The sequence below is a fragment of the Aulonocara stuartgranti genome (assembly GCF_965226115.1).
Source record: "Aulonocara stuartgranti genome assembly, chromosome: 19".
NCBI lineage: Eukaryota > Metazoa > Chordata > Actinopteri > Cichliformes > Cichlidae > Aulonocara > Aulonocara stuartgranti.
This window is the reverse complement of record NC_138955.1, coordinates 7,129,294-7,156,338: the sequence shown is the minus strand read 5'-3', so window position 1 is coordinate 7,156,338 and position 27,045 is coordinate 7,129,294. Positions and strand designations below refer to the sequence as shown.

Below are 27,045 nucleotides of genomic sequence, written 5' to 3'. Positions count from 1 at the left end.
TACAAAAGGAGCATTGTGTATGTGGTTTACAACATTTCTAAATATTTCTACATCAACACTTTATTAAAAATAACAGGCTTGAAAAGTCCTCTTATAGTAATTGAGTGTCTAAATTTTACTTTACATAGTACAATACATACAGTAAGCCAGTTTTTTCTTTCTAGTGTATGAACATTTGAACAGTTATGGTGTTTACAAGACTGGATTATATACTGGTAATGTCTAAATCCCAGGAAAACATGACTTACTTGTCTGAGCAAAGAGCTATCAACCCTCTAAGGCCTTGATTATACTTTCAACGTGGGTCCACTTGGGTCCAAATGATGTCAAATTTTTCAGCAGACAGTGAGGTTGAGGATTCATGTGGCTATCCACATGCCTGCCATGTTTTGTGACCCACACAGACTAATTTGGAGACTTTACATTACAATACACCAACTACGCACGCGCCCCAGGCGGCAAACTTCAGATAAGTATAACAAGAATGACTATTCGGCTGTACTGTCTCCAGCTGTCTGTGTTCATATCCACAAAGGAGTATAATCAAGGCTTATGGAAAACAGTCAGTTTATCATACTAAAAAAATAGAACAGTTGACAGATAAAACAACTTGCCGACTTTAGTAGGCCCATATTTGTATAATTTTCCATTGCAGCTTGTAAGGGACATTTAACCAAAGCACAAACATCAATTAGCAGATCAAAGCCTACTAGCTACATTTTCAGTGTAAGTGCAGTGCATCGTATGGTATGTTTCATGTGAAAACCAATTTGTATCTTTGGGTCTTAAGGTAAAGTTACTGTAACCCCTTTAGGACAAGAACTACTTGCCACTGAAAAGCTGGCACTACCATCCACACTAACACAGAACAAATGACCTCCAGTAGTGAAAATTTTAAAGGACAACTATATATGAGATTTCATACATAGCTGAACATATTTATAACAAGGTTTACCACAGTTCTGCTTAGTGTTACATCATTTCGGGATACATACATTTACTGTTTTTACAGTACAACTGTAATATCAGAAACTTCCACCTTCTGCTGCTGGGTGATGAAATACATCGCTTACAGGTGAAAAAGCAACTATGGAAAAGGTTGAGCAGGGGAAAAAAGCTGTGTGTGTTTAATTTGATTTGTGCTTCTAATTACATTTTGTTCACATCTATCTAGTCCTATCGAAGCAGACTATGACAATATGATTAGATTTTGTAATAGCCACTTTTACTGAAGGAATTTGACATTAAGGGCATGACGACAACAAGTCATTACTCCTAACTCACTATTATGAGAATCTGGTCAGCGCACTAACCAGATGCCTTTCTCACACATAAAGGATAATATGAGATGGTCAAGTTCAGATGCATTCTCACAAATGGAAATACCCAGTTTATTTTGGGTAAGGAGAGTTATCAGGATAGAGCATGCAAAAAGCAGATAAATCATGCCCACTCACTCGCTGTGAATTCACAGGTCAGTTAGCTCCTCTATTCTCAGAGGTGCTATACATCAAGCTCTTGTGAGAGTGTACTGGGGAACTGGCTGGTTTTGATCTGACTCTGCTGGACATCTGCACATGCACTTCCATGGGGTGATGTCTATAAAAATTACTTTTGTGTAATTGACATGCCACTGCTGTAACAGTCAATTTAAGTGTCTTTAATGAATGCAGTTTCCTGTTCTTTCACCTTAGAAAGACACCAAATACACTAATGATCATTATAACCATATGTTCCGTTTCATCAGCATATAGGAGAATCTCAGTGCTGCTTATCTTGCAGATATTTTAACACTTTCTAAATATTTTAACAAGCACCATCTCTGTTCAGTGGCATAATTAAGCTGCTTTGTCCTAAATTGCTTAGCAACTATCTGGTGGTTGTTTCAGATGGCCCAGTTCAACCTGAATCTTAAGCCCCATTTAATTATCCATCCTCCCTCCTACATAATAAGTGAGTGTCGTATGAGCAGAAACACGAAAACAAACTTAAGCTAAAAAAAAAAATCCTTTTGATTAATGGTTGAGAGCAAAGATTTCTTTCTGTTTTTAACTAAAGAGTTGCTGTGCACATAACCTTATTCTCAAGTTCTCAAGCTGTAGCATTCAAAAGTGCTTGTTGCTGATAAATGCTGCCAAATTTCAGTCTTTCCCCTCAACGAAGAAGTATAGCAGTGTATATGTCACTGTCAAGTATCGCTACTTTTACACCCTCAGGTCTGTCCCTCCCCTTCCCTGCCAAAAAGTGTGAGGGATAAAAAGAAAGACAGCGAGAGACACAGAGAGCGAGAGATTGTCTACAAAGCCTCCTTCGGGGGTCCGGAGACTGAGAAAAAGCAGGATGTGTGAGTGTGCGGGTTGTCTTTGTCAGCATGTGTTCATCAGAAAGTGCAGGCATAGACAACGCCCACCACCACAATGTTTCCAATAGTGGCGATGATGGCAATCCAGAGCCAGATGGCATCGCTGGACATGGACTGCGGCTCATCCTGCTGGCCTTGTACCGAGGCGGCTGAGGCAGCGGCATGGACGCTGGCCGAGGAGTTAAAGAGCGAGTGCTCGCCGCTGTAGTCATCATTGGGCGAGGAGTCCATGAAGGCTCCTGTCATTACAGGGATCTAGGAAGGGAGAAGGGAAAGTGAGGAGAGAGTACAAAATAAGTTTTGCACTCAAGGGAGATGCAGAGAAAATTATTTTCACATTACAAGATTGTAGGTATATTCTTACATTTCATGCAGAAAAGAAGTCTGAAATCTAAATCTAAACTCCCAAATTAAAATTGAATAAAAAAGGTCACAAATTCATAAACCATTTAAAAATAAGTTTTTCAGACGGATTTTGGTTGTTTATTTGACAACATAAACAATCATCTTTTTTGCTTTTAGGAATAAACTGTTGCTTTTAGTATATCAAGGTATGGACGAAACCTTTTGTGAAAATGTAAATATAAAACTAAAAATGTTGATGTAAAGGTGCAATTACTGGCTTTGAATAATAAAGTTATTTTGCCTGTGTTTCTACTGTAAAACACAATATTTTGGTATAAATTCACCAATAGGAATCAGTGTGAAAATTACTTGATTTCATAACAATCATTATTTTTATTGTTAACATTCCTGAAAATCTGTCATTAAAAATTCACCAACACACTAACCTCACAACTTTCGACATGTCTTAGAAGGTCAAGAAAATTAGCCAATCAGAATTGACCATGAATTATCCCTGTCTCCCTTTAGCAGTTGCACAAAATCTGTCTGAAAAATGATGGTAGACAAATGTCCCATTAGGGCCTCCTCTTCCAAAGAGTTCGTATTAACTGCACTGACATTATCACTTCAGACCTTTTTCAGAAAGTTAAAAATTTATTTAATTTATTACCGAGCTCCCAGCATTGCCTGTAGTCTCTCATCTAATTCAACTGAATATTAATGTTTTTAAGTGACTTTGTCTTTGATGAAAGAATATAATCTGACATAGACAAAACATAAATCCCCACTTTGAGTGCAGCACATCAAACCTCCAAGACAAATATGCCCTTTCCCTCCAAACCCAGCATGCCAGATTGTAAGGTAATTGGTTAAGTTTCCTAAACAGGCATGGAGTGTCCTTTTAGTTTCAGATACTGCTGGATAAGTTTTTAAAACACAGCATGTGTGTATGCTTGATAAATATGAAAATTAGATTTCAAACATGACAACTGAAAATGACTCATTGCTTAGGAGTCCGAGTCCTATAAATGTTGACGCTCTGGCTTTAGCAACGTGCATGATTGAGAAATGCATGACAGACCATTATATTGTCTGACTGGAGAACTAACTCTGCAGAGGATGTTGGGGAAAAAGAGCAAAAAAACAAAACAAAAAAAACCATTCTAAAAATACCTCGGAGGCATGTTGAGTGCTCGCTTACACAGACGTTCTCTCTTGCTCATTTGCTTACCTTCACTCTCTCTCCCGAACACGGGCTAATGCACAAAGACGTTAACACACACGCACACACACACACACACACCTCGTCTTTCCCTCGCACAAGGGAAAACACTGTTTAGAAAGCATTCTGCCGCTCTCCATTCATTGGCCCCTGGTGGTGAATAATGACATGACACATCCTGTAAAGCGCCTGCTGTTCACATGAGCATGATGGGGGTAGACAGGCATGCATGAGGTCCAGCAACCTGTGTTTTCTGCCCTCCATTCTGTCACTGTAAGTGCTGACTCATCCCACTGTGGCATCTCAAATCAACCTTTTCCATTTTAACGTTTCCTTTTATATTAAAAGTTTGCACGAACAACATGTAATGCAAATCAGAATCAGTGGGAGCCTGTGAAGTAGTCAGGCACGAACGTCAAGGAAGGTGGTAGAGAAGCAGACTATGCAGACATTTCAGGTTTCCAGAGGTGAGCAATTTACAGTGAACTTAATGTATAACTTAACAAAACTTCCCACAATTCAATTAACAACCCTCAACACAACATGGCTCTGGTAACACCGCTCACCTCTCCTCTCTCCTGCATCTGGTAGAGACTGGCTTTAAATAGGGCCATCAATTTCCCTCCAATTGCCCAGCCAGTACCACTCACTCAACTGAGGGATCTAAAACTCTACACAGATTATCTAAAAACACAAAACCTCTACACACTTCTAACATGCACATTTACACAACTAAATGGCAGTATTAACGAAAGGAAAAACATTCAACAAATCACTTTAAACCTTAACACAAACAAAAGGAAGCATCTCTATGGAAAAAGAAACCCCTCCACTTGGTTTGACCTGCTGATGTCATATGTGACATCAGCAGGACTTTAAAATGAGGAAATGCCAGGCAGGCGTTTCCCCACACCTGACCCTTATGAAGACTGAAAAGACAAACAAAGTAAGTATGAACAAATGACTTAATCAGTAACATAATAAAATATAAAGAAACATAACTTAGTATTTGTCTTAATTTGCAGAATGTTTGATTTGCCGGCAACAAAACGCTTACACAAACAAACCCGGGATAGTGAGTGAAGCAATGTTACTTAACAAATAGCAAATCATAGCAAATACTAGTGATGGCCAAATGAAGCTTTCCGAAGCACTGAAGCTTGTATTGAAAAACGGTTCATTACTCGAAGCTTTTCAACACAGTCCTCTCCGGTGACATCTGGTGGTGAAAATTTTGAAGAGCAGCTTGAATCTGCAAAATAAAACGGACTGCTCAATTATCACTGCTCACTCAAGAGTGGAGTTCTCTCTGATATTGGGCCACCGTTCCGTTGCTTTGAACATGTAATTGGTTTTGTTTTCTCGATTGGGGGGCTGAAAAAAAATGTAATGCGTATTTGCGTAATACATTTTGATCAATAAACTTTCCCTATTTAAACATGCACTATGGTGTGGCCTTTCTTTGCTCATAACTCCTTGATGTTGGTAAATACAATAAGTGAGCAATATATATAATATACATATGATAATGCACAGCACATTATGGAGTATGCCCCTGCTGTGAAGTCCTGCCTCCATCTACTTGTCGTTTAATCACTGGAAAGCTTGACAGGTTCATACAAAATATTAGATTAGGCCAATTGTCCTATACATATTTTTGACCTAGGGGTGGGATTGATTGTGAACTGGAAAGGGAAAATGCTTAGGAAGCTGAGTACGGCTGCATCGTCACTGATTTGTAGAATCATTTTGATTCGATACAGGATCCGATTCAATTTGATTGGAATCTGGAAAGTTTTGCCTCAGTCAGAAATATTACAAGTCTGATCATTTAACAGTATATATCCATAATTTCGTATCTATTAAAAGAAAGCTGACACATGTGAGACTTAATTAGAGATGTAAACAGAGAGTTATGAAACCTGCAGCTGCAGAAGCCAGCGAAGAAAAAAGAGGCAAACACAGCGCGGACCTGACGACACATCAAAATCTGACTCTGACGCGTCGGGTCCGCGCTCCGTGTTCACGTTTGTATGCAGAATCCGTAAACCTGCTCCCAGTTACTGTTTTAGCTGCATGGTGTTTGACGACATGTTGTGAGGTTTAACCTGAGATGCTGGCGTTTCAGGCATAATAACGTTAATTTACAAATCGACACGGGATTTTAATGAATCAATATCACTTTATTCAATTTAGCATGGATTGTAATCAGAAAAGCGATAATCAAAACCCATCCCTAATCAAGAACTTGCAAAGTAAAAACATGATCAATGTAAGGTAGCCCTTTTGTTATTTACATTTAAAAAGAGGATTAGTGTTACTGTGCGCTGGCTGAGTCTGTTTCTTTTCTTAGAAATAGTTTCTCCTGCCCTGGAGAAAATCCACTTGCATGGAACAGAAGAGGCTGTGGAGTGCAGGAACTACACTGCAAGTTGGTAGATATGCAGGTATTCCTGGGTCCTGCAGACTATCACCTAAAAACAATAAACAAAATGATTTTCTAAACTGTGTAGCAATGTAATGTACGTATAGTGTCAAATACATTTTTGTAGTCTTCATTAATTCACATGGAAGTGTTCCTAAAGTCATATGCTGTAATGATATTTCCATTATGAAAACATGATTTTGGACATTTCAAGTTTTTCACTTCGGCAGATAAAATGAATTGAGCAAAATCAACTCAAAATATTCCCACACGCCAGAATGTCCTCTCTTCCTCGCTGGCTCCATATCTGTCAGTGGAATGATCACCTCGTCGCTATCTGTCACCATCAACACACTCCACGAATCCCGTGGATGATTCACTTCCTTATATCTGTTTGAATCAGGTACCGAAGCAGTTACGTGCGTAATGAAGCTTCGGACGTCACTGGTCACGTGACTTTTGCCAAACGAAGCAAGCCTCGACACAGTGCTTCTGAACCAGTGTGTTGTTTTTTTCGACACACGCTCCGGAGCGTCAGCTTCAAGCGGGCCATCACTAGCAAATACATAGAAACAGAATAATGTGTACAATGTGCAAAAAAAAAGGTAAACCCATATGGGACAAATAGAGAGCATTGCAACTGCTCCTCCACTTTGTCACAGAGCCACACTATACAAGGCCGCACCTAAAAATGTCATACTATATATCTAACCATGTCTCTAAAACAAACCTACAATTGCAACACAACTGACATTAATGACATTTGCATGCACAGTGATCTGTGTGGATTGTCTTTCAAATACTGTCCCACAGGTTTATTTGTTTACCTTGTACCTTTACAAGCCAACTCCAACCTTTCTCCTCAAAAAGTGACTGATTTGATTATTTCACTCTAATCTCTAGACACTACCTTAATTGTAACCTTATCCTGCATTCAGAGCTCCACCTCCATCTTGCCTAATTTAATGTTCAATCAGACAATAACTGATGTGTGCCACGCTGTCTGCATTCTTTACCTTTGTTTTATTTATTGGTAACTCATTAGCAAGCTGTCTGGATCAGTGGGTATTCATACTAATAAAGTGAAGTGGATAATGGAAGCGTGTGAAATACTAGTTCAGTAATACGTCTTAATATAAATATTTGATCCCCTAGGTTTGGCCCTCTTGTTCAGATGATAAGTGGGACTGCTTCTATAACTACAAGTCCACAATTACTCTGTGGCTCATTCATATGAGAGTAGAGCATCAAGCAGTTAAAAACTAATGGATCACTGGAAATTAGAACCTTCAAGGTCACATGCATCCCATAGCGTTTGAACATTTAGGCAGGAAATGGAGGCCGTCCCCTAAGAATTACTGCTAGGATAAAGCTCTAGTACTGACTAAAGTTTCCTGATATTTGGAAACATTCATCTCCTCAACATAACAGTGAACAAGTGGCTAAATGGCTTCAATAACCACATTCAGCCACTTTCAGACCATCTTGGTACCAAATTGAAACCTTACAAATGACCTCAGCACTCAAGAGTATCCCACTGGGAAAGGTGAAAAGAGTCTAATTTCTCTGGTTGTTTTGTAACTTGTGGATATTTGTGTTTCAACCACAAACAGTGTAAAAAAAAAAAAAAAAAAAAAAAAAAAGATGATTTTCAAAAAAGTTATTACTTGTGTAATTACTGTAATATTTTCTCTATACTCTTGAAGGCCTTGTGGTACAAGACGTTGTCTTGATACAATTATGACTGTATAAAATCAGCCACCGGATGGGTATGTTCATAGCATTGTGGTTGATATATCCCATCGTAAATGGTCACGTGTTTAATAAATCAATTGTTTAATGCACAGTACTTTTTTTGTAGCTGACAAAAGCAGTGGACTAGGAAAGCTAACTTCTTCCACTAAACGCCTTACTCAGCATTGTTGGAGTAAAATGCAGTCATTAGGAGAGATTGTCTGTTTGTTATTTGCAAGTAATCAGATTTGTCTGTTAAGATTTTCCAACCTACTTGTTATGGTTGCTTTAAAAAAAAAAAAAAAAAAAAAAAAAAAAAGACCTCCTTGTCCTCCTAGTCTAAGAAATGAAGTTGATTTGGAAATGCCTTAAACTTGGAATTTGTAATATTACTTTCTACCACAGCTGATATCACATTGCATTTTTTTTGTAATGCAATGCTATAAAACATTACTAAATTCAATAATCACTTTACAGATAGTGTGTTTTTTGTAATCTATCATTACTTGCATTTCAAAAGTGTGGCAGTTATCTGCATGATGGTTGGATACATGAAAAAAAATCTAACTTGTATTTTTTTACCATGCACACTTATGAATATTATTTTCATTTTCATTCTACCTTAAAGTCTAATCAATGAAGCACTCTTTGCCCTGGTTTCCAACTATGGAACAGTAAAATAAAGATACTGTGTGTCCTCATTTGGATAGAGATTTATGTTGGTGTGCAAGACTACAGCCTAAGGTTTAGGTTTTAATTGGTAGTTATGTGACATTGCACCCCAGGCCAATGTTGTAGAGTAATGCAAAAGTAATATAACAAGTAGTGTAACAAATTACTTTCTCCTGGGAATAAACAAGTAACATAATGCGTTACTTTTTGCAAAATTGATGCAAAAAAAAAAAAAAGCCCGATTTTACAGAAGTCTATTAGAAATTGACTTCTCACTTGATTTATGACCTCAGTAAACAGATTCCTGTTAAGGTTATGGCTTATGGCATACTTTATGGCTATCCTACCAGAATCATACTCTCTGTTTCCCCCTCTGTGATAATGTCTGTTTTCAAAAATGCCAAATACGAGGTCTGAAAATGAGAGACCACAAAATATAATTTCATATGGCTACATTTTCATACATGCATGTATCAAATTCATGGAGTAGGGAACTTGACTTTCCGATGATTCACTTCCTTGAGTCAGCTAAACAAATACATTTGCCTGACATCTGTGCCTCCTGGATACATTTACACGCTTTCCCAATTTCCAGTAGCTATCGAAAAGTGCAAATAGCTTCTTTCCTTCAATTCAAAGGACCAGCTGTGCAGATAATACATATGATAGTGTAGTATTTTGTGTAATGTTGTGCAGATGTTTATCCTTTATTTGAACACGAAGGGCTAGGATTCAGAAGCTATGGAATAGAAGAAGAGAGAAAATGAAGTGGTTAAAATTAAAGCTATTGAGAGTGGGGTCTGGATTATTCAAAGCCAACACGACCTTGTTTTGGAAAAGACATGCAGTCACTAAATTTTTCAAGTGTAACTTTCCATCCTTGGAGTGGCATGGAATTAGTTTACGCCACTCAAATGGGTTTGTTGCAGGCACCTCAGGAAAAAAATACTCACACACATTTGCACGTATATACATATATCAGTACAGGAGTGTGGATAACAAACCAAATGAACAAGCATATAAACAAAAATAAATTTGAGAAAAAAAAACTGTAAAAATGCAACTTACTGTTCATCTTTAACCAATTGAATCTGTGGTTGTTTTTTTTTTTTGTTTTTTTTTTTATATTAAATGAAATCAACACACACACACACACACACAAACTAAAACAGTAAAAAGTTGGGACACAACTTCACTCCAATAACAGCGGAGAAATTGCCCAACTTGCATATTTCACACCTTCTTGGCTTTGAGTGATGGCTACACCTGTGCAACACACCATGCAGCAAAACTACAATCTACAGCAGATGATACAGTGAAAATGTACAATTCCACCTGCTCAGCTCTCACAGCTTTGATTTATTCGTCCCAGCTGTTCCTAGAGCTGTCCTCCTACATGGATGATCACAGTAATTGTGAAATAGAATGGACTGTAATTGCCTCCTGGGGGATAAACCACCAGTAAGTGTTGAACTGAAATGGTTTTTATTCCAGATAAGAAAAGCCCAAACAAATGTCTCTGAAGAGTGGAGAAACCAACACATATACCTAACCACAAAAGCACTCACGCATGACCATTAAAACAAAATCAGATAGAACTAGGTGGTTCTCAGCATTAATCCACTGGTCAAGTGGAAATAAATGTAGTCAAACTTTTCCTTTCACCCTACCATTTACTTCCACTTATCCAATACAGGAATACAGGGGGCTGAAGCCTTTCCCAGTTGTCACAAAGTAGGGGGCAGTATATACCCTGGACAGCTTGTCAATCTAATATTAGTGCAACCAATCATGCTAACGGACAATTCAGAAGCACTAATTAAAAAACATGTCTATGAACTGTGGGGGAGGCTGGGGTACCCAGGACCTTCTTGCAATGAAGCAACAGTGCCCCTCCTGTACTGATGTTTATTTATCCCAAATTTTGAGTCACTTGAATTGAACACGATGCTTTACATTGCAGTAAAAATGACTAAAACATTATTTAATACCTGAATTTTAGCCAAAATAGCTGAAATGTTGGTAAAAAGTTTTTTTTTAATTAATATAATTTTGTTGAAATTGGGCTCTTACGATTTGGAATTGCATCAACTATGAAATCCGAATACACTTTTTTTTCCTATTTGACCTTTTGACCTCTCCTGTGACCTTAAATTTGACCTTACAATTTGCAGCAAATCTGTGGCTACATCCACACGTACATGGGTATTTTTCCATTTCTGTTTTGAAAAGAAAAAAAAAAAATCCCAGCCACACGTGCAGTTTTTCGTCCACATGTAAACGCAACAAACAAAGTCAAATGCTGTTAAGAGAATGCCAAAGCAACAGGTGGCAATATGATCCTAACCGTCTAGAAATGTTGGCCAATCAGAAGTCTAGAAGCCTGGGAGGAAAAGCATAAACAAATTCATCTCACGTAAATAATAACGTGGCGCACAGCGTGACGTCAAAAAAAGGCGCACACCTTTGACGTGTGACTGAATCTCTATTTTCCTCGTCCACATGTAAACGCAAAAACTGAGTTTTCGAAAATCTCCAGCCTGGCAGGAGTTTTTAAACATTTTGTTTTCAGTGAGGCCCAAAAGCATAGAAAAAGCCGCATTTCAAAAATCCCCCACGTAGGTGTGGACGCAGCATGTGCAAAGTAAAGGTAGACTGAAATATCCCACAAATAATATATTTGTTTATTTTCTTCACAATGTGATGCTGAAAAGGCATAAAGAACTTGCACAGGTGAAATATAATCCTTATATTTCTTGCATTGGTGTCCTACATTGTTAAATAATAAAAAAGTTTGGTTCTGGAGACATCCAAAAAGATGTAATAATACTGTGAGTAAATAATGAAGTCACACCTAGACAGAACATTTTGACTTGGCCCACCAGGCTGGGGCTCTAAATAAATTCAGTACAGGGCTGTGAACAGAGTCCTGCCACACTTAATAATAATAGTAGTAATATGTTTTACATTCAGTCCTTCTTTATCATTTTTATTTGTTTTATTATATTTTTATTCTTATTTAATGAAACAAGATGAAAAATTACTATATATATATGGACAGACAGTTTATGATGAATAAAATGCATCTAAAAAAGTGGACATGGGTCCATAAAGTAAATACATTTAAAAATAAATAAATAAAAAATAAAAGTACATAAAAACTATACAGTCTTTTAAAAGATAGCCAGTTCTTTTTCATCACATAAAAGTCAATAAGAAGCAGCACATTTTATCTCAGAAGCCGAAATTTTTCTGAAAAACTGTTGACCGGTGTAGTGACGCTAGACTGAAATCACACTCAATACTTGCACTCTTGAAGAAAAAAAACAAAAAAAACAAGGAGTACTTTAGAGAACAAACAGGCACAGAAGTGGATCCCTGCTGCGTTCAGAATTGACTTTGTGCTTGCAAAGTCAAGCACAATCAATGAAAACACAAAGTTGTTGATTTTCTCAGTCGTCAAAGCCATCTTGGCTTTGGTTTCAACATTTTCACAATTAAGTTATTTTGTTGCTTGAAGACAAACGCTCTTCTGCTTTGAAATCATGATTTAGTTAAACATGTCCACGGAGAATATCACACACCATCAAAAGGCAGAAAGATCTTTTTTTTCTACTGAAGGGTGTTTTTATTTATTTATTTTTACAATGTCCAAAATTGATGTCCAAAGCCCAAACCTCCTATAATACATTTTTAATAAACTGTTTATTTGAAGGAGTATAACTAAATATTTATCAGAATGTCATGATTTCAAACAGTTATTTGAGTTACTAAAATATGACTTTTATTGAAAGTGACATTTATTTCTTCAGAATTATTTATTGCTGGTTCACCCATGTGCAAAGACATAAGGATGTCAATCAACCACACCCCAAAATAGTTGCTGAAAGCATGCCTAATCATTAAGTTACAGTGAAACCACCTTTGTGGTGAGATGACCTAAAACTGTACATATGCATAAGACATGTATTACTACACTTAAATCTAATCCTGTCTAATCAGTGCTCTTCTCAGAGAAGTGAAACAGGTGGAACAGTGAGATCATCCAGCAACAGATACTAAATGTAACTGCGCACAGATGTGACTTGCTCTAAAAGGCTGGCAGGTTTCTCACATCGCCACCCTGCTGCTTTCATTAGCAATGAATATGGGCAGCAGTAAAGAGTCTACTGAGAGAACAAATTTTACACTCAGAATCCCACAGTACCAGTGATGATGACAGGCTACAATATCTGCACAACATCAAAATGTATATATAGGTACATCATTTGTTGGATAGACACAGCAGACTGAGTGATTCTGGACACAGCCCTACTAAAAATCAGCTTGTTAGCAATGTAATTGTTAGCATATTGGCATGCTGATGTTAGCGTTTATCTGAAACACTGCTGTGCCTAAATACTCTCTCTCAGAGCTCATAACACAGCTGTGGACTCTCATTCTTGTTGATGTATTTCAGATTTATAGCTTAAATCTACTGAACCCCTAAAAATGAAGAAGTTCTTTTTATGTAGGTCCAAACTTTGTTGGAAACAGACCAAATTTTTGTCATTTTCTCTCTGTACACCACCTCTGTGGATTTGAAATCAAATAATAAATGTTAACTCTAGTAATTAAAGTTATTTTATGCATATTACCCCATTTTCAGAGGCCTAATGACTAATGAGTAATTTCATGGCCAGTTGAAGCATTTTTCCATGTTGTTTCACAACAAATGAAGCAGATATAACATCTGAAGAAAACCTTTGAAGTTACCAAATGAATAATCTTTTATTCTTTAGCAGAAGGAAAGCACTGATAGCTCAGCCACTTCCAAATCCCCGAAAGACCACAGTAGACATATAGAGGGTGGGATGACAGAATTATTTCTATGGCAAAAACAGCTTTGCAACATCTACACTGACCTGGTTACAACACTCTCAAGCAGGCAGATGTATTATTGTTAAAGTCAGCAATGAAGAGATTCGTGAGTTCGTGAAAGCACCAGATTGCAGACAAATAGCCTGCAAAGAGCCAGCACAGATCTCATAGAAAGAAACCTTTAGGCAGTATTAAAATGTATTACATTGAATACATTGAGTATTACATTACATTTCAATTTCAGAATATTTTTTGTTTCCTTATCTGACAACAAAAAGTTGCAGATTCTGGAGGCGTGCTTTGCAGAACTATATTGACTTTGGGCTTTGGTAACATTAGCTCTCTACAGATGCAACTGAATTACAGTACTAATCAGGGAAGTAAATAAATATACCACTCTGACCACTCTTCTCTATAGGGCTGTAGGCACCAAGAAAAAACTTTGAATTTAGCATATTCCTTAGTAAACTGTAGCAGATTGAGGTAGTCATACCATAAATCTTAAGGGTTTTTAAAAGGTTTCTTCACCAGCACGGTAGTGTTAAACCCCTTTGGTTCCTACTGGTCAGATTTACACCTCTGCTTTCATTGATTTTCCCTGTCTCAGCAGCCCAGCAGCATTTTTTAATAAATCTTATAACTCAATAGAACAAGTGTAGCCCAAGTGATCCTCACTTGACGCCTCGATCAATCTGTCAGGTCAGTGGAAATTCAGCAGGACTGAAGAAAGTTTAATATACTTCTTAGATATTATAAATGATCAGCGTTCCTGGTTTTGTCTCTGACCTCGACTTTATACCTTTCTTTTCCCCCATTATTGCTACTCACAATGCATTAAAAGTAGGACAGCTAAAGAAAAAGGCCACATTTATTTGAAACACAATATCTGTAATAATGCATGTTCACATCTGGGGGTAATTACTCAGTGTCTGCTACTCGCACATTTGTAATTAGCAGTAGTGTGAAAACTTATAATGTGAGATTAAACTAAATCCATCAGCTTACAAAACATTAAATTGCACCAAAACAAAGACTGATTTCTTATTCCAACTAGATCACACCAAGGAGCAGACAGATAAGGATTTATAGCAACAAGAAAGAGTGAAAGACAGACAATTATTCAGAGACGCTGAGATGAATTGGCTGATTATACATCAAATATCAAGGGGAGTCTTAAAGTCGAGGTATGTTTAGTGCCTATCTAGGTCTGTTATACCTTCATCCATTACTCACAAGGTTCACACAGGTACAAAACAAGGAGAAATCCTAAAGCTAAAAATGGCATCAGTCAGCAGCACCTAAAAAACACCAGAAATAAGGGAAAATGGAGCTGAAAAGTTAAAAGATGACTCAGGATTTCACTTCTATATCCTCCAAAACAAGTCTTAACGAACTGAAGAGATCAAATCAGAGGCTGGCAGTCTAGAAAATCTATTTTTTTCTGCTCTATTATTTAGATGATTAATGTGCTGACTACCTCTTTAGGCTCTATTCGTGATACACATAATTGTTATTGATGCAAGCATTCAGACTTTTCAAATCATCACATTATTCCTCAAAGTCTAAAACTGCCTGAGATGCTGTGTTCCTGCCTTTACACAAAGAATTGTGAGCTGGATCATTAACTTCATTTTACAAACAAAGCAGGCAAGTCTTTCAAAAGTGTTTTGCTTTTTAGATTTATTTTCTTAAATAAATTAATCAATATCCATGTATCTGTGTAAAAAAATTAGCCACTGCTACCTTTGTTTTTGGAGGTACAAGTAAGCCAATTCTGCAGATGTGGTATACTAATTACTGACACACCCACTATGAATGCGGGCAGATACTTGCTAATTAGTAACATACAAATAAAATACTCACTCATTAAAATTCGTTAGCTTTGTTATGTTTGTATGAGCTGTGTAAGCTGAAAAATATCTGGAACATTATTATATTTCTTTGTATAATTCAGATGATGAATCATGTGGAGCTGTTGCATCTGCATTTGGCAGGAACTTGTCTTTGTTCCACCTCAAGCAAGGTTGTCACAATATATGGACACAATAAATGCTGATTAACTTGCTACCCTTTTCTACAAAACCATATGAGGCAAATGAAGGCAGTAAGATCATAAAAGTGAACTGATAACTCAAATCTCAAAGCAAATCTACTTTCATGACTTTTTACAGGGTTTTTATTTGTGCCTTAACTCATTTCAGTCATATTTTCAGTCTTCTAAAAAAAAAAAAAGATGCAAACCATAAGCCCATCTCAGAGACACTCTTTAGCAAATAACGAGTAGAGACCTGTACCCTCAAAAACAAACAAACATCTGGGCTCATTTACAGGATTAAATAATCTTTATCATGGTCAAATCTAGAAGAGTTAAACTGAATTTGCATTTGAGATTTTAAGGACAGAGTTTATTCTATTTCCCAATCTCAGTAAAATCTATAAAGTTCAGTACATAGAGTGATCTGGTTTTCATTCTCAAACTTTACTGGTAAGTATCAGGGCAAACAGGTTGAATGTGTATATAAGGAACACTTGTGAGAGATTAGAAAAGACCATGCACTTGCTGTATATGTTGCTGCTGTCAGCCACAGCTACATCTCCATCCATGTCTGCTCATTCACTACAGAGAAACCAAGCGCAGAGACGAAAGTGCTGAATTGAGTGTCCGCTCATGTAAGACTAAGGCTTGAGGTGATGTGCTGCAGGGCAGGCTCTTCTTTGCTCTTACTCTTAATATACAGGCCAAGCAGAAAGACTCACATCTACTTCATTATCTGAAGTACAAAGCAGTTGGCAATAAGATGAAGAATCATCTTTTCAGCTATTGAAATGACGAGTAGCGCTCCTTTAAGCGATCTCAGGGTCAGTGATTCAAGGAACCACATTCTCCTCCACATGCCTACGTACCTTAAGACTACTGCATTTGTAAATTATATCAAGGTAGATATCATTGTAATTATCAATAATGATGTGCAAATTGCAGTATTCAAATATTCGCATTTCATATTATGCACACTTCTGTCTCCCGTCTGTGTTACATACACACACATGCATTGTACTGTAAAGGCAAGTCTTCCCAAAGAGAGGTTTGCTGTTTAAGGAGACTAATCTAATGTCTAATGTTACACAAACAATGAGGTGAACTTATCCAACAGTGGTTGCAATGAGAATATTGTCATCTGCTCTGTAGGCTAATTTGAGAATCTCACTTCCTCTGCTTGAGCTTGTAAAAGACTCTCATTACGACTAAATTTCATTTGCGACAGTAATAACGGTAATATTGTTGCGGCAACAATATTAACAGAATTACAGCAAGCGTTTGTGAGGATTCATGAATAATTCATCTTCAATTTCACCTCATGTCACTTTTCTCACTTTAAAATCCTAAAAAGCTGAGAATCTGTGCACACCTGCACACTCAACGCCTCCAGGTCATGGTTCAATGAGGTCTGGATGCCAGAGTTCTTCCTGACATCCTTTTCCCCCTCAGTCACTGACTGCTCTGACCTTGTCATTGCTGGTCTCATATCTTCTTCCTCCTGAATCCCAGAGGCTTCAGTGACATGGGAATGGGAGTCACTCATCTTATATAGGCGGAAAAGTTATCTCCTCAAGGATTCTACTGACTCACACTCTACACTATCATCTCACTGTATTTACAAATCTTTATGTACATATACAGTGATTAATTTATTAGATCACCACCCAATGAAAGATTTGAGCCACAGCTGCACTAAATTAGCAGTGCTGCTAATTACCAAAATCATTTTTTTAAATGTTTCTGTTGAGGCTAATCCACCAGTGTATGCAAGCTGCTCCATAATCATTGACTTTACTGCTTTTTTGTAAATCGGTAAACCTCATTATTATTTTCAATTAAGCTGGCAAATTACAGATATTAGAAAAAAATGTTTTGGTGGTTAAATATTATGCCAGCCTCAACTTGTGGTCTATTTTTTAAGAGATTTCTTAAATATATTTGTGTTTAGTTCTATAGCACATTTAAAACAACACTATAAGAGTAACTAAATATACAACACATTTACACAAAAAAATCATAAAATTAAACAAAGTAAATAAGATTGTGCATAATAAAAGCCAGGGTACCCTGCTCAGCTAGAATTGAAAGCAAGTGAGAATAAGTAGGTTTTTAATAGTGCTTTACAATGGATGAAAGACTGAGTATTGCTCCAGAGGAGCTGCTACTGAAAAGGCTTTCTCTTCATTGCTTTTGAGCCTAGCAATGTACAAAAGCAGTTGGCTTGCAGACGTCAGTGCTCCGTAAGAGTGTAAGGTTGCTAACGTTCAATTAAATAAGGTTGGGCCAAAACCACTGAGACTCTTAAAAACAAGTAATAAAATTTTAAACTGGACCCTGAAATGAGCTGGAATGTAGGTGTAATGTGATCACGCAGTTCCTTTCCTGTCAAAAGGTGAGCTGCTGCATTTTCTACAGCCTGCAGGTGACAAAGTAACGACTGATCAGAGGCAACATATGAAGAATTACTATAGTCTAAGGAAGAGGTAATAAAAGTGTGACTTACTCTCTGGAAGTCATGTGGCGGGAGGTACTCCTTCACCTTACTGAGGATACTTTGTTGAAATAAGCTCGTCTTCTTTCATAATCTGCTTTTCACATTTTAATGCACAGTCAGAAATCACACGGGGTGACTGTAAGAAGCTAAAAGACAAATGGCACTGTTGTACACATTTGGCTTCCCCAAACAAAATTATTTCTGTTTTGGTGAGTTCATCTCTAACCATGTTTGTACCTCTCTAGGACCGATCACCAGTGCCTGAATAGAAGCATGGCTATTGGTTTGTATGTTTGTCTATACTTTATTCGTCAGTAGTCACATTTGAATTCTGCAGCCTCATATGCTATTCGTGCAATTTGTGTGTTATGTGTATCACTGTATATCCCTGAAGAGAAATGGATGCATTTTGAAACATCTCTGGATAATTTGTATGCACTGTGCATCTCTCTACTTAATGACCTGTCTTATTAATTTCTGTAATTCACAGCTAAGATGATCTATTTTCATCCCACACCATGATATATTTATTTAAAATTTTAAATTATAAATATTTATAACAACAGCAACTTGATTTGTTTATTCTTACTGTAAGGTAAAGCTACTGGGATATGTGACTGAAAGGCAGTAGGATTTTTTTTTAAGGCAGATTAAGAGAATTTCTCTCTTTGTTTGTGAATATGCAGTATAATATAAATCAACATCCGCATGGCTGCTGGTATAAATACTGCTTGTGTATGTGTATGACATAATAATGTGATTTAAACATGGGTTATCAGAGCAAACATCCCCTACCTACAGTAATCCACTTATGTGCACACGTGTTGCGTCAGAGCAGCCCTCAGGTCTGCAGAGCATTAAGAACCAACACTTCCTGTCAAATGTAAACTGCAAATGTAAAGTCATCTCTGTGCTATGTGTTTTTCACATTTTTTCATATATTCTTTTCATATATGTATGAATTTAAGATAAAATGACAAAACCGATGAGGTGGATAATGTAAGAGGTACGAATGGTTGTCAAAAAGCACTAGAAAAGTGATCCATCTGTTACACAGTAAATAGTATTTTGATTTCCTCAAGATTAACTGCAAACACAATACGCAAGTCAAGAGCAATAAACATTTGTTTTTTGATCAAATTGATTTGACTTTTGTTAGCACTGCTGCCACACAGGAAGCAGATCGTAGGTTCAAAGACAGGCTAGAGCCTTCCTATGTAGAGTTTGTGTGTTTTTCTTCTGCCTGTAAGAGTTCTCTCCGGGTACTCCAGCTTCTCTGCCTTTTGCCCTGTTACAGCTGGGATAGACTACAGCCTCCCTCATTGACCCTGTAGCGGGTGGAGGGAAATGATGCTGTAAAAGAAGAAGATGGATGGATGGTTTAGTTTCCTTTTTCCTGCTGGGAAGGCATTTTTGTATTGTATTGCTAGCATAATGGATGCTTTCCAGCAAAATATCCCTAACCTCTGAATCAGGGTTGACAGCAGACCATGAAGTGGATGGGGAACCAACTTTAACAGGGGCCACTTGCCTCAAGTCACTTTGCTATTTTACAATTATTCATTTACTTGTCAATTCTTTTCCAGTAATTACAACCATACACATATTGCACACTGATAGAAAATTGTAGTTACAAAACTCCAAAAATACCTGTCTTCAAGGCAAAGCAGGAAAGAAGCACACTAGGATAGCTGACTGTGAGCGCTCAACACATTTCCATTTGTTTTGCAATTTTCAACAAGGGTCGTGCTTTAAAACTAGTGACATGGGTGTTTACGTTTTTCATTACCAATATTGTATGAATTAGTGTAACTTATAGTCAAAGTGTATCCATAGAATTCAGCCTCGGGGGATGCAATTACAGGATACAGAGGCCCATCCATAATGCAAGCGCTGCTCTGAACACAACTAAACTGGTTATGCTGCTCGTATTAACAGGGATGTGCTTTTGTGGTGTTATTATAAATGCTTTGGTGATCAGGGGCTCTTTGGTGAGGTTAAGGCCTCAATGCTTCTTTAGGTGTAAAAAGGATTTAAACATGCCTCTTTTTAACATTAACCCTAAAGAAAAAAGCAAAGCATCACACACCAGTGTGTGAATGTGTGTGTGAATGGGTGGATGACAGGTTGTGTAAAGCGCTTTGGGGTCCTTAGGGACTAGAAAAGCGCTATACAAATACAGGCCATTTACCATTTAATAATATCCAGTCCATTTAAATGTATCCATGGGTGGCTACTAAAGCCAAAAGACATTTTATGCTTTTCTCTGCAATGACAGTCTCAGTATTATGCTTTTTTTTTTTCAAAAAACAAAACAAAAAAACATAAACCTGCCAGCTGATATTGATATTTTTATATATTTAATCAAAATAGATTGTGTGGGTGTAAAAAGAGTGGCCACAGGGGTTCTGTGAACAAACACAAGAATAAACACAGAAGGCTCCACAAAGTGCTGCAGGACTTGCTGTAAAGTCTCCAAAATTAGATTTCCCTGTTTATGTCAGTGTGGCCTCATGGCGCATAATGATCTGCAAAGTGAATGAGTTTTGGTTGACCTTTGTACTTCAGATCCACTTAAGTAAAGTGAAAATGTATTTTTTATTATCATTATTTTGTCCTTGGGGCTTGGTGTTGGTAGAGCAAAAAGTGGTCAGTCATATTTATTTGACGCTTGAGCCTTTTTAGTTTGCTGTATGTTGTAGTAAACAACAAAAAGCAAGCATTATTTCATTATCCATGCAAAATTGAAAAAACACAAAGCCTGTTTTAAGCTACGAGGACGATGTTTCTTCAGTGTGTATGTTGTCGGCAGTGAGAATACTTATGCCTACACTCGTATAGTACAGTGTATAACCTATAGACTGTTGTAGGTTGACATCAGCATTTATGAATGGTTATTTTCCCTGTGGGTGGATGTCATACATTTGTCATGTGTGTGCCATGTTGGCCTAGTTACATTACAGTGGTGCCTCTCTGTTTGTTCTTATTAAAATTCTCGCAGTATGAGTTTATTTAAATGTTTGCATGTACAATGCATCATGAAAACACATTAGTTTCTGAATAATTTGACAGAACAAATCTGGACAAGCCTACATTAATTATTGCACGGCAAAAGAAGGAAAAAAATGAGCATGAAAGATATACACGAAAGCCCACGTATGCACACGAAAGCCTTGCATTTATGTCTCTGGACCTTCTATCCATCAGTCATCATTATAAATAAATAATTTCTGACTTTCGCACTCTGAGATGTATACAAATGACAGGGAGCAATAGTGAGTGGGTGGTGAGACACAGAATGTGTACAGGCTGCAAGTGAGCGGGACTCAGGTGTGAAATCAGTAACTGCAGCAACAAACAATATCATCGCTTCTTAATGACAAGTATGAGCGACAGTAAAGTATAAGACTGCACAGCTTTGACCCTTCAGGGCCTATGCTATGCTTAAAGCATAGCCGTAAGCCTAACCTGATATGGCGTATGCACTACATGTTCCAGTATGAATATCCTCACTATCCATTTACTTATTTTGGCTAGAGTAAAACGCCCCGGGTAAAATATTGTGATACTTCTTAGTTTGGTGTAAGCTTAGGTCTGAAACTGTTGATTCCAAAACAGAGTTATGAAGTTCAAATGCATCAAAACACCTGCTAAGAGAAGGTTCAAGCACTTGCCAACAACTGATTCACAACTCCTTGAAGGCGTCATAAAAAATTCAATGTTAAAAGGGAAAAAAAAATGCAAACTTAGTGTACTTCTCCACAAATCAAGCATACCAGCAGAGATGCCAAATGACTTCCATATGTAATACAGCTTACATACTGTAAGTGCCTGATTCATTACCTGGGCATTAAAGTTGTATGTGCCCAGAAAGGGAAGGTCGCAGCCAGATTTACTTTATATAAAACATCACAAGGACAGTGGAGGCCCTGCTAGTACTAAAATACAACCAGGGTTGTAATGGGAGAGGTATCATATGTTTTCATATGAAATACAGTCAGCAGCCTGTTCTTGAGTTGTGGCTAGAGCTACAACAGAGACTGTCAGCTGTTGCCTTAGAAGCCAATCTAAAGGAAGACTTTTCTCCTAAGGCAGCAGTATTCGTGAGCAGTGAAGTAATATTGTGTGGTATACAACCTAAACTCCTTTGCAGATTGAAGAGGAGTTGAATGAGAGGGAAATGGAGGGAGGGGAAGGCCTCTTTGTACACTTTGTCACTCGCCTTAGGGCTGCTTTCTTTGAACAAACCCAAGGTCACACTCAAAGAGTAAGGCCCAGTGAAAGAGATCAAATCAAGAAGCAGGATTTTGTTGTTGGTATTATTATGGAGGCATTGTTTGAAGCCAGTAAGGTTTTAAAGTTTGGAAAGAGTAACAGCTGACATAAGTTGTGGAAAAGCTGCGAGCGGGTAATTAACTTAAACTGTGGAGATGTAAACAATTTAACTGGCTTCTCCTGGAAAACTACAGACGCCATGTTGGAGACTCACGACCCACTTATACTGCCTTTAGCATACTAATGATTCCAAAAATGCATAATGATACCGATATATTACAGCAGCCGTGGCGATGTTTAACTACAATCATATTTCATCACTGCTTCCTCACTAATAGTGTGTAATCAGCTTCTGCCATTCACCATTCACCAAAGCAGAACAACCACTCACTGTTTAACTCTCCACAATTGCCAATCGTGTTTCCTTTTCATAAAAAAAAAAAAAAAAAACTGCTCATGAGCTGAATGCAGATGTGCATTTTATGTGCGTTTTAACGTCTGGAGCATCAGCTTGAAGCTCATTTTCAAACAGCAGGCCGAGGCACTACTCTTCAAAGTTTTACCCTAAATTGTATCTTAATTTTATTTAAAACACATCAATACAGGCTGATGAAGCTACTTTGCAATTATCTAGGGGGAATAGATTATTCATGCCAAAATGTATAATTGATGCTTGCAGAATATCTAAAGCAGCACACTATAAGAAACATTTGGCATAGGTCTATCAGGGAAAGATGTTATTACTTCATACTTGGCTGTCACAGTCCATCAAGTCTCCCTTTCATTCACCCCAGGACTTTTTTCAATATGCAGCCACTCATTTTAGGTACGAAACAGCTGGGAGACATTTGCTATTACAGTGCAAACATGTTGTAAAATAAGATGGCAAGGTGAAATTGAGAAATTATGTGTTGTAATATGACAGTTATTGACAGTTCATTTAGCCCCGGCTCCCTTGGTTACTGTTGCTACATCCATCAATTATCTGGTCTCACTTGGCTAAATTTTGTTTGATAACATTGATAGACTTATAAATCAAAATCTGAGGAATTTTCAAGATAGTAAGCCTTCCGTAAGCTGTTGCCAAATACATGTTTGTCCCTCTGGTGACAAGAATTTGGAAGATCCCATTAAAAATCTCTAGTTTGACTTTCCATTTACTGAAATAGATCTTTTACGAGAGAATTTCAACCACTGGATGCATTTTACTGCTGACTCGTATGCTTTTGGCTATAGCTAAGTCAAATTTATAACTTAAAAACATATAGCATTACTTGAAATAGAAAGACCCACACCCCTGTTTTTGGGGGTGTGTCTTCTGATTGATTTCAGGCTTCTAAAGTTAACTTCTGCAGGGTCAAACATGTTGATTTCATCTGAAAAGTCCACATGAACAAAGCCAACTTTCTGGGACTATGGGATACGATACGACCCTAATCCTCAGCAACTCAAGATCAATTTAAGATCAGTTTAACATGATCATTCCCCTCTTACACCCCCTTCTCACTCCCGACGCGTAATATACCGACGATTTGTCATGTCACGAGGTGTTCCATGGGAACGCAAAAGGTGACCGTCTGCGTTCCTATGCTACACACCGGATTGTGCATGAAATCGAATAGAATGACGCTCCTGCAGTAACACACGTTCCAGTCGTGTATTCCAGCCCAAACCCTAACGTTAACCACCACCTTAATCGCGTTAGATAGTGTTTTCCAAAGCGATTTAAATAAAATAAATGTACAGGTGTAGATTCATTCCAAACGGTTCTCGTGTTTCCTAATTTTTCCGAACTCGTAATATAGGGACGTGTTGGGTGGCCAAAGGCGTAACATACCTATGATTTGTCACCTAGTGTAAAATGTTACGCTTTGGGAGTGAGAACGTGTTGCCTCCTAATGTATTACAATATTAAATCCACTAGCTAAATAATTTTTGATCCCACCTGTGACACCAAAACAAAACTTGTATGTCAGATTATTATTATCATTTGAGTGTCACACAATACAAAAAGCTTTGAGCATATGGACTAACAGCAATGTGCTGGCAGGTATTGCTATTCCATCTCCATCTCTTCCCAACTTTTGCTCGGTGGTCAATAAATCACACCTGCTCCAGTGAAGATTGAGCACACAAAAGGGGATGAGGAACCATTGCTCTTTCTCCTGACCATATTTTACCTTAAGGCTTCTTTCCTAAAAGGGCAGATATTCATGATCAGGGAAAAACAAGGGGAACTGGACTCCAGTATGCAGTAAAAATGCTGGTTTGTTTTGAAATGTTGCTGTTCTGAAATGATTGAAATGTTAGTTACTGCATCTGCAGTAGATGGGCTGTGTTCAAGCATCCTTTCTCGTTAAATTTAGAGCTCAGCAGAATTTAAGGCACTATTCATCCATCCATTTTCATCCACTCCTTCCAATTTAGGCTCACAGGGGGATTGGAGCTAGCATCCTCTAATTAACCATGTGTAGCCACAGAGATTTCTGCAGGCACTGCTTGCTTAACAAATGCTACATACTCCTGGTTTAGATTTCCAAAGGCTAAAGTCACTAACAAAAATATATAGTTTCATAACATTAGCTTTCATCCAAGAAAGAAATACTACACCTGTTGATAACTTCACTGCAGTGAGCTCTTACTAATCAAGACAGACTTAGTGAATAGATATTTTTATTATTTTTTTATTTTTATTGGACAAATACATTACTACAGATGTACTGGTCGTACCACTGGGTGGAGGTGCTTTACTGTTGCCTAGTTTAAAGAATTCTACAAGAAGGCAGTTTCATGCTTCATTCCAAGAATAATGAGAGCCAAAAACAGAGATTTGCAATTTCCTGTTAGTCAGGAACTTGATGGTCCCATTTGCATGCTTTCTTTTAATATCATTTTGGCACTTTTATGGCTTTATTTGATATTTGATAAAGACGGTGGAGATAAAGAGAGAGAGCGAGCGAGCAGGGGAATGAACATACAACAAAGTGCCAGCCAGGTGGGAAATGAATTGGAAACTCGTGGCATTTTTGCTAGTGTGGTTTATGCCCAAATCAGAGAAAGAGGAAGGGTGGGAACCTGGAGCTGGCCATTTAACCACCTGCTGCAGCATTACTGACTTTTCAGCATTTTCTGTCTTCGATATGAGATAATTAATGTATCTATCTGATTCTAGGAAAGACTGCATAAAAAGCAGTTGACAACACCAACCCACAGTACTACTGTATGCTCGTCTCCCCCCGCTATTCTGTATTACATGCATCCATCAAGTGGGAGTAAACTACGAAGTGGCCCTGCATTGAAGAGCACGACCTCTCCTTCAACCCATCTGTTAATGGAGACGTGTCAAGCAGGGCAACATCTCTTAAGGGTTTGTATAAGAGTTTGTCATTAGCAACTTTTTAATGTTGTTTACTGCCTTTTCACTCTCTCTGTGTCCTTGAATTTATCAAATTTTTATACCCAGAGACATGAGAAAAGACTGCATGTACAGACAATAAAGGAAAATAAATCAGTGACCTGCCTTCAAATTGCATTTCTTGATAAGCTACCAGAATAGAAAACATACCTATCAAAGCACGATTACCTGCTTTTCATCTATTTAAAGCACTGATTGTTTTTCCCCCCCATGCAAACAGCTCCGTGTAATTTGCTTGAGCTGACTGTTTGCATTCAACCTGTGTGCCTCTAAATATGAAGACACATGAAAATCTGGGTCTGTTGCAAGTTTTCACTATCTCAGGACTACAGCTTTCATGTAAAAGCAATTGCTGAAAAAGCAGACAAAAGAAGACCAGAGGGGAAATAAATTCTTCAAGATGAAAAGGCTGCCGTGACATTATTACACTCTTCAAATTAGCCACGACTACAGAAAGCAGGAGATTTTTAATAGGGGCAGTCAGTTCGTGGAGAATTCACAGTGAGATAATATCATTATGTAACTCGACTTTTTTTATGAAGCTGGGTTTAAAAAAAAGGAAAAGAGAAAAAATGGCCTAGATTTACACTTTGTGTCTATTTCCAAAATTGTGTTTAGTGAAAAATAATCTAGTTTGCGAATAAGTCAACTTGAATTTCTATATCTGACTCAATATCCAGGGGTGGTGGTGCGCAAACATATCTTGCTATATCTCCAGCATGTCTTTCTAATTCTAAATTATCAGCTTGTGCTCATTTTTAAACACTTGCTTTTTATGTCATCTGGCAAATAAACTAAAGTGGTTTTGTGTCTATATACATAGGTCTGCTTGTTGCTGCTGTCAACAACGCTTTACTTCATCATCCTGTCACTCTCATCTGTACTCTTTAACACAAGAAGAGATGTACAAAGCCTGTCAGGTAGAATGACTTGGGGCTATAATTTCACGAGAAATCATGATGGCTTGCCATGAAGAGACAAATCAGCCTAAGAGAGAATGTGGAAACAAACCAGTACTCATCCTTAGCTATGAATTTGGCCAGGTAATGAAAATATTTTAAAGCGAAAGAAATAGACATGACAGGGGATTAAATATAACCCTATATGTCAGAGGTGGTTATAGTGCATGTATGAAGAGCTAAAAAAATGAGTAAAAGGCAAAGGCCACTGGGACACCCTCCACTGGATAGGCAGACCCTTAAG

At 37.7% G+C, this 27,045-nt stretch overlaps 1 protein-coding gene across 3 annotated transcripts in view; it reads right to left on the bottom strand.

The window, feature by feature from the left end:
- Positions 1-362: 362 nt before the first annotated feature.
- LOC309694971 (uncharacterized protein C14orf132) overlaps positions 363-27,045 on the bottom strand; it is a 42,566-nt gene continuing 15,883 nt past the window's right edge. For 2 of the 3 annotated variants that reach the window (XM_082515285.1, XM_082515284.1), the window contains exon 2: positions 363-2,617. In XM_082515285.1, coding sequence (XP_082371411.1) covers positions 2,381-2,608 — 228 coding nt within the window. In that variant the 5' untranslated portion in view covers positions 2,609-2,617 and the 3' untranslated portion in view covers positions 363-2,380. Of the gene's footprint in view, positions 2,618-3,880; positions 3,966-27,045 lie in introns of those variants that run through there. The other variant, XM_082515286.1, reaches the window with a different exon arrangement.